The 9,429-nt window shown below is 37.4% G+C and overlaps 1 protein-coding gene across 4 annotated transcripts in view; it reads right to left on the bottom strand.

Annotated features, from left to right (window-relative positions):
- Positions 1–4,970: 4,970 nt before the first annotated feature.
- CD200 (CD200 molecule) overlaps positions 4,971–9,429 on the bottom strand; it is a 40,950-nt gene continuing 36,491 nt past the window's right edge. For all 4 annotated transcript variants that reach the window (XM_055421997.2, XM_088836886.1, XM_055422069.2 and 1 more), the window contains one exon: positions 4,971–6,262. In XM_055421997.2, the coding sequence (XP_055277972.1) occupies positions 6,255–6,262 (8 nt within the window). In that variant the 3' untranslated portion in view covers positions 4,971–6,254. The remainder of the gene's footprint in view (positions 6,263–9,429) is intronic.

Below are 9,429 nucleotides of genomic sequence, written 5' to 3'. Positions count from 1 at the left end.
AGCTCCTGGTTCTTTCAGGTGTCCCGGTAAAGGAGTGAAGCTTTGTGATTTTAGTGAATCACGTGGCATTCTGAGGCCTGTTTCCTGATCTCTAAAAGCTCTTTTAATTCTTTCTGTGGTTGTCACATGGTTTCTTTCAATGCCTTTTGGCGTGCATCAGGAAATGTCAGCTTACCCAGGGCATGTCAGTCAGTTCTTGAGGTCTCAGGAATGGTTGCTAATCCTTTGTTTACACAAGATGGTGGCTACTCATGACGCTTTGGGGATAGGAGCCTGTCAAATCAAATACAGCTTGGTAGGCCTGGAGTTCCCTTGAGGAATACATTCTCTCTTTCCAAAGGATTTGTAGATTAAAGTTAGCTCTAAGACAAAGTAGAGAAAAGCATCTTCTTCTCCCAAGTGGTTCCAACCAAGCTCGGGCAGCTGCAAAACTAGCTTTGTCTCTCGGCAACTCATTGGGACACGGGAGATAAAATTCTAAGCCATCTTTGAGCTGTATGCTGTATTTCATGAACACTGGCCTACCCACCCCTAAAGATATCAGTGTGTTTCCACCCACCTGGTCACTGTTTCTGAAATTTTAGTGCTTCCTGACGTTTCTTAACTAGAAACCACATGGTTTATTAATCAATATACTACCTAAGAGCACTTAATTAAAGCTATTGATATTTATAATATTGTCAATATTTACAATATTACAATAAGAAGGGAAAGCAAGGTGAATACAAGTTCAGGGGATATTACATACAAAGCTAAATAGCAACAGCAGATCCAGAATCACGTGGTATCTGAAGTGCATCATCAGGGCAGCTAGGCTTCAGTGACTTTTGCCCTTGAATTACAAAGTGAAAGCTGCTTTCAGGAAAACACAACTCACTTTTTGAGTTCCAACTCTTTGATTTGAACACTCCCCTCTCTAGGCTCATATGATTTAGGTGAAAAGCATCTAAACATCTGTTGAATTCTCTGGAACCTTTCAAATCCTGGAAAGGTCTTTCCATCATGGCATGGAAATCTGGTAAAGCAACATAATTCTGTGGAGAGCTTTCAGGGGTATCAATTTTTGTATCCTTTTTAAGTGTTGGAGGGCTCTCTGCCATCTCTGATTGGTAGCTGTTAATACTCTGGAGCAATGTGGCAAAGCTGTATTCAGAAAGCTGATGCCCAGTAGAAAAGATTTTAACTTTTGTGGGTTTTTATTCTTTGGGGTTTTGTTTTGTTTTAATAGAGTGCCAACATGATCAAGGGCTGGGAGGGGTTTCTCCCTGGCTTACAGAAAACCACATTCTTACTGACCAGATTCACTTTGCCTGAAAAGCAACTAGTGAAAATGCTGAGACCCTGACTTTTGTGTGTTCTATTCTTTTGGTCTTATCCTCAGCACAAAGAAAGGCCGTGTCATCCTGGATGATATATTAGGGTCCCTGCTTCTTTTGAAACAAAGCCCAGCAGTTTTTATCTCTGCTTAGCCAGCTTCTACTGCCAGCACTCCTATTGCCACCTCAACCCCACATCCACTCCCAGATGAGGGTGGAGCCGACTGTGAGAAGGAACTAGAGCAACTGAGAACATGACATCTGTGGTGTTTCAGTGTGGGTTTTGAGGTCACAGAGCAGACATGCTTCAGCAGTAAGCTTGCACATGTTGAGAGCTATGCTCCTCACTTGAGTCTTTACAGATACTCAGTAAGACAAACTTGGTGCACTCCCAATTTATAATTGAGGACATGTAAATTCAGAGATATTAAGTGACTGGTCAAAGATCACACATTACTGAATACCAGGGATGAAATTTAAACACCATTCTTTTGGTTCTAAATCCATTATACTTGTCTCTATGCTTCATGATCATCGATTTCTAAAAGTCCTCTTCTATTCTCTAGTTCAATCGTATTCTCTCCTAGGGCAGGAGTGATGCTCCAGTGCAAAGCTGTTTAAACTACTCCTCCCTCCCTCCCCTAATGTATTGTCACAAAATTGATTTGCTCAAGAAATATTCCTTGACTGCTTATACTAAATGCTAGGGAAAAGCAAGCCAACAGATTAAAACCTCTGCCCTCATGAAGCTTACAATCTATTGGAAGGTGACAGATAATAAACAAAATAAATGAGTATGGCAGATAGCATGCTAGATAGTGATGGATGCAAGGGAGAAAAATGAAGCAGAAGAGGGAGAGAGAAAGGGTTTGTAGGGGAAAAGGCTTATGTGGCCACCTTCAGGAAGAACATTCTAGACAGAGTTAAATGCTAAGGTTTTGTAGTGGAAATCTGTCTAAATATTGGTGAAATAGCAAGAAAAGGGTAGTGTGCCTGGCAGAGTATAAACAGGAGAAAGAGCAGTAGAAGGTGATTTTAGAGTATCAGGGAGCCCAGTCATGAAGGGCCATAAAGCCCATGTAAAGACTTTGGCTTCTTCTCTAAAAAAGACAGGAAGTACTTGGAGATTTTGTGCAGAAGAATGACAAGATCTGTCTTGACCTATATTTTAAGACAGATATGAGAATAGTCTAAAAGGGGAAGAAAGCAGAAGCAGGGAGAGTAATTAGAAAACTATGTCAATATATACACCACCATGTGTAAAATAGCTAGCTAGTGGGAAGCTGTTGTATAGCACAGGGAACCAGCTCAGTGCTCTAGGCTGACTGAGAGGGGTGGGATACTGGGGGAGAAGGGTTGGGAGGGAGGCCTACAAGGGAGGGGATATATGTTTACTTGTGGCTGAGTCACATTGCAGTACAACAGAAACCAACACAACAAAGCAGTTACCCTCCAGTTAAAATAAATTTTAAATTTTTTAAAAATAAATTTTAAAAAAAGAAAAAAAAAGCTATTCCTATGTCAACAGTCTATGAGAATGAGAATGACACTTTGGGCCAGGTGGTAAGATTAGGGGTAAGAGTTAGATTCTAAGTATATCAATTAGAGCAAATAGGAATATACTGACAGATAGGATATCGGATGAATGAAAGTATAAGTGGAGGGAACAGAAAGGGCACTGGGCAGGAAGTCTGGGATTCTGAGTTGGAGTTTTAGTCCCATCTTATGTCCATAGGGTCACAAAGAATTGGACATGATTTAGTGACTGAACAACAATAACATGTGTTCAGTGTTACCCAAAGAAAGTCACTGGAAAACTTAGGGCCTCATTTTTCACACTTACAATAAAAATGGGCTTGAAAACGTTCCCCACCTCACAAGGTTCAAATGTATATGATGTCTATGTAAGAGCTGGCTTGCTTACAACTGAATCACAGCACTGTGTGACGTTATCCAAGTTCATTAGCCTAAGTGACTGTGGTGGGGAGACTGAAGTCAAATCTGGAGCACTTTGAGAGCAAATGAAAAAAAAAACATTACAGTTGTCAGGAATTACTTTAGGAAGCTTTATTTTTAGAAAGTTAAATCTCTTTCTCGATGAGCTGAATAACCATAGAAGAAAGTTGGTCCAAGTAAATAAACTCTCTTAACCAAAGCCTCATAGTCCCTGGCCATCATGTGGATTTTGTATTTTTTGTATTCTTTGAACTTGTATGTATGAAATGTTACCTATTTGGTGGTTAAAAAGTTCCAACCCCTCCCCCAATATTCTCATCTTGAGTTTTAGTTCTATTTAAGCACAGAAAACTTCTTTTGCTTTCTCTTATCTCTGAGCTCATTTACCATCGCCCTGGAAAGTTTGTAAATTTTTACTGCCAAGAAAATTTTGTGATTGAGTTATTCTAAGTGACTCAAATGTTTACAACTTTCCCAACCTTGATTAAATATACAAAGCCCAAAATGTATTTTTCTAATTCACAAATTCGGAAAAAGCTCTCCTAATTGAAAGGATCAGGAGGAGTTAAGGGGGAACTCGTGAGCCCCTCCCAAGAGCAAGAGGACAGCACTCACAGGGAAACACTGGTTTTCCACTCGGATCTGCCTTTTCGGAATTAGGCACTCTGAGCTATGCCTTCCACCGCCTCATTTCACTTTCTATGACCCTCCCAAGTCTTTCCCATCAAAGCCTACCAATTCTAAGTCCAAGTCCCTCAATATCCTCCAAGGTAACTGATTAGCCATTTAATACATCAATTTAATTATTAGGAAGAAGGGTTAGACCAAGACTTCTCTGCAATGGAATTTCCAGAAAGGTAATGGCCTAAATAAAATTATGGTGGAATGCTTAGGCACTGTGAGAATAGCTATTTCATAAAGGAGTGCCTTTGGGCACTCATGAAATCTCATAAGATGGTCTCCTTCTTTGCCTATCCTTTAAGTGAGAGGTCCTTAAAACTGCCCTTGAGACCATTTCAGGGGCTCCACAAAGTCAAAATGACTGCCATAATCACACCAATTCCTTATTTCTCGATTCTCTTACAAATGTGTTGTGGAGCTTTCCAGAAGTTACCTGATGTATAATGTTACTATCACTCTGATGACCCAATGAAATATATGCTTATAGGTTTTTGTTTTTAAAATGTATTGGTTTTAATATCAAATATGGTAAATATCAACAGGCATAATTTGCTATATAAGAAAGCTCTTTGGGGTCCTCAATGATGTTTTTACATGTGTAAAGGGGCCCTGAGACCTTTAAATGTTTGGAGCTACTGCTTTAAGTTACACAATCTGATCTGGTAACTGAGATGCCAGAAATATAGCAAAATCAGAAGCAGGATATTAAGTCCTACTAAATTCAAAGCTGTGGGAGCTAATTCATTTGAAAAGGTTAGTATCTAAAAGCAAAATCAAAACAGCATATATAAGGAAGTGCTCCAAAACTGACCGGGTCATTATCACCAACATGAAGGAGCTCTCACTGGTCAGAAAAGGACATACGACTTGTGATGTTGTGAGAAATCAGAAATGTCAACAGCATCTTTTAGAAGACTAAGAGAGAGAGGGAAGGGCTTCACACACAGAGGGAAAATATAAGTATTATCATTAACATCCACATTTTCCACATTCCCCAAGAGAATATCATGAACCAAATAGAGTAGACACTTTTAATTATTTAGTATATTAATACAAATATATGAAATAATACATAATTAAATAACATACGAAAAGCTTACTAAATATATAAATATTCAATACAACAATAAAGACAACTTAAGTTTTAATTCCTAGGTCACTGGATACAGACAAGAAAGCAAAAGATACTGAAAAAGTCACCAGCTTGGTCCAACGATGATTTAAGAGTTCAAAACTGTTCCACTAGTTAGAACACTATGTTTATGACAAAGGAATTTGTACAGTCATACATGCTTCCTCTGCTATTGTGACAAGTTACCTTATGAGAAAAAAAGTTGGGGGAGGCAAAGCATTTGAATTAACTGACTGCTATTCAGAAAACTTTCTAAACATCTTTTCATAATATATTTCATTACACTAGGTTGAATTTAGAATGATTAAAATAGGGCTGGGTCATATTATGAGACAATGGATGAGAAATGCATGCTTTTTAAAAAATGCAAGCTGCTGTCTAAGACTAACAATATTTAGTCTGCTATAAAAACAGATAAGCAAAGTTAAGGTTGCCAATGTTACTTCACAATAAATTCAGTTCCACTTCCATTGTGGTAAACATCACAGAAATACATGAAGAAGAGCAGTGAAACTTTCTAGTGAGACTTCTAGAAAGACAAGTTAATAGCAAAAACAGTAAGCAGGCAGTGGACAAGATACCCAGTGATGAGGAAATAGACTTATGGACCAAAGAAGAAGAGAAGAGATGGCATATCCACAGAAAGGCAAAAGGCAGTCTCAGAAAAGTTCTTTGGTCCCTACCTTCCTGTATTCTTCTCTCTTTCATTTCTTTTCTGTTTATCTATCCTTCTTTTTTTCTTAAATTACATCTGTTTTTAGAGCAGAATGGCAAATTATTTGGTCCAACTTCTTAACTTTCTGGATGCGAATGTGAAAGTTCATTGAGATATGATTAAGACAGAGTTGCCACCAGTTGGAGTCAAAGTCAACCTCCGAGCGGTGGCTCCTGGCTCCAAGTCCGGTATCCTTTCAACAGCACAACACTGTATCGTTTTACAAAACCAAGTCCTACAACAGACTTGAGAGGTAAAATGACTTCCTCTGGGAACTCACAGAAGCACTGGGTGGCCTACGTGGCAGTGGAAAGTCTTGAAATCCTTAGGCCTTTGACTCCGATTTTTTTTGCTCTTTTAGGTTCCTTGGAGAATGACCCTCTTTCTTCTGCTTGCCTCCTGAGTCAGATTCAAGTAGACCAGGAAATAACTTTCAGGGTTCTGTGCGACTCCTCTAGGGCTCTAGGTAAAAGAAAGATCAAGATACAAACTTGAACATCTATAATTTCTATTCTAATAGATTTTCAGAAGATAGATAATAGAAGGATCAATAAACAGAATTCTCCAGTGCATATTTCATCAGCAAAGAGGAGGAAGTAGATACCTCTGACCCAGAGTGCTGTGAGTCACTGTGACTCTCTTTAAAAGGATATGAGTAGTTCTAGGACATAATAGCTTACTATCCTTAAGCAATGGAGAAGGAAATGGCAACCCACTCCAGTATTCTTGCCTGGAGAATCCTGTGGACAGAGGACCCTGGTGGGCTGCCGTCTATGGGGTTGCACAGAGTCAGAGACAACTGAAGCTACTTAGCATGTATTCTTAAGCAAGATTGTATTTGCTTAATAATACATGTAAAACTACAAGTAAAAGAATAGGCTCAAGAATTCCAAGTGATCCACATGTATTTTATTTATAAGACCTTGACCTTTGTTTCCTGTGGATACTCACTTATTGGACATCAAGGTGGGAACGGTCATAAACTAGACAGATGGAGGCCCTTACAAGACTATTAGCTTTCTAACCCTTAAACTGGGAGAATGTGGGCCTTCCTACAAGGCAGGTAAACAGTGAAGTAAAAGATCTGGGATTTTATCTTGGCTCCAAATCTCACTCTCTGTGTAATCTTAAGTAATTCTTTACTGGAACCTGAAGTTTTGCATGTTTTAACTGTGTCAACATTTCTAGTACCAGTAATTTGTTCCATGGTGAAAGACACAGAACAGCTCAGGCAAGAATGCCCAGACTTGCAGGTCTGTTAACCACCTACTTTATGACTGGATTTGGTAATGACATTTTGATATGATGGGTGGCATTGGTACTGATTCAAGGGTAAAATTTTATAGACAGATAGCCCTGGGATGCAAGATTTCTCCCAGCAGTTCTAACCTAGGTTGTTCAATAATAACTGCTTCACACTTTTCTCATTTAAAGCATCCCTTCTTCTGCTTGAAACTATAATTATACTGGGATGGACTGAGAATTACCACTCAGCCAGCCTTCATCTGGGAAGCTTAAATACAATTATTAGTAAAGCAAAGATTTTTTTTTGAAACGTATATCTTTTATATTATTCTTCCAATTAATCTCCAATTTCAGCATCACCAATTATTTACTGAGTACCACTGTTATTTGATAGATTTCTAAGCGTAAAATAGGAGAAAATGACTTGATTCTACTCAAGATATAGCGTTTCACTAACATTGCAGAGAACCCATTTATAAGGTTAGGTTATTGTGAAGCAAAGTAGGAAAAATCAAGGTAATTATATAGATCAGTTTAAATAAATCACTTTTACCTGACATAGATATTTTGAAGAAAAATGAAGTTTGGAATATGCATTTCACATGATTGTCTAAGTCTTCTATTGGTTTCTAATTCAACCGTGACCCAAACAATAGAAAACTGTTACTCAAAATAAAAATTTCTAAAAATTAGGTTATTATCTATGATAATATGCCCCAAAGTGAAGTTATTTCTGAGAAGCTTGTAATCATTGGTGGTTTGGATAATGAGAAATAAAAGATTATTCTTAATCTCAAATTTAATGTTTTTGTAGTATATGTAAGGGGCAAATTTATGACATCAACTGGGTTTTAATAGAAAAAATTATCAAGAAATTTCCCTAGGAAATTTTAATTTCTTTTCACTTTCTATTTAGTAATAGAGTACTGATTCATAAAAGAAAAAAAAACATTCTTTGAAAACCTATTAATCTATTATCATATTGCTGTAGTCTCATGAGAAGTAACTGTGATGATCTCACTAGGAATGGTGCAAAGAGAAACTGCCTCTAACTCATCACACCTTCCTCAGAGAACAGCTTTACTGTTGAAAAAAACCCAAAGTAACACTCTCTGGCATTATACCAAATCACAGGAAAAAGGGGCCTGACTTCTCTATGAAAATAACATCTGTCATTAGAGATTACTCCTCTGTCTACAACCTATAAATTTGCTTATGTTTTTGTGAGCAATAAATCAGTGATTTTAATCTACAATAAACACTTTTGGTCATTTATCTAACAAAGATTTGAACTTAACAGACTTTTCTTACCAGATTTGTCTTACTACTGGCTGCTCCATGGAGATGATTCTTTGTCTACTCATGTTCAATAAGCTCAAAAACTAATTCACCTCTACTTTTTCTTTCCCCACAAACTGATCACACACACACTCACTCTCAGTTCCCCCTCTCCACTTCCATTTCTGTTCACATGACCATTTTTTCAGGTCACTGAGGTCCAGAATCTTGGGGTCATTTTGACTGATCATGTTTCCCTGTCCATCCAAAAGTTTTATGTTTCAGAAGATAATAGAAAGAAAAAGAGAGGAGAAAAAAACACAAAGTAAGGGTAAAGAAAGATATTTTGTAATAACCTAAATGGGAAAAGAATTTGATAAAGAATAGATATATGTGTAACTGAATCACTTTGCTGTACACCTGAAACACATTGTAAATCAACTATAATCCAATATAAAATAAAAATTAAAGATGACAAGCAAATGTAGTAGGACTATTCACTTTCATCACAAATTGACAATCAAAACTTTTTACTTAAAGAAATTGTAAAAAGTCACTATATTTGATGATTTTCTTCCTTTTCTTCCAAATTTTTGGATTACTTAACTTTTGGTCTTAACAAACCTGTATTTTCTCAGCCTTGAGAGTTTGTCTCCAGCATAGCTGACACTTGATTTTACTAGCTATTTAAGTATATGGGACCAAATAACCTTAAGCTGACTCTCTTCACTTCAGCAACTGAATAAGGCATTGAACAATTTTATTTCCCAGAAAATACGAGACTTAATAAACAAAGGACAATTATTTTGCAAAAGTCCCTTTCTAGTGAAATTTTCCTTGGGCTTGAATGGACTGTATTATGAGATTCTTGTTCAAGGGGACATTTTAAAATTAATTTGAACATGTCATACTTTTCTGCTTATACATTTACAGAAGTATAGAGCAATATCAGCAAGCACAGGTTGAAATAAACACAATTAACAACTGTGCCTTTCAAGTCAGGAAACCATTACTGGAAGAATATTCCAGCAGAGGTCAAGAGACCAGGATTCTAATTTTAGGCCTGCTGTTAACTGTGTTAAGAGAAGGAAGTCAACTTCAGTTCC

The sequence above is a fragment of the Moschus berezovskii genome, chromosome 1 (assembly GCF_049115385.1).
Source record: "Moschus berezovskii isolate FMDL1 chromosome 1, NW_MosBer_1.0, whole genome shotgun sequence".
Lineage (NCBI taxonomy): Eukaryota > Metazoa > Chordata > Mammalia > Artiodactyla > Moschidae > Moschus > Moschus berezovskii.
The sequence above is the reverse complement of the archived record's forward strand: the minus strand, read 5'-3'. Positions and strand labels throughout refer to the sequence as shown.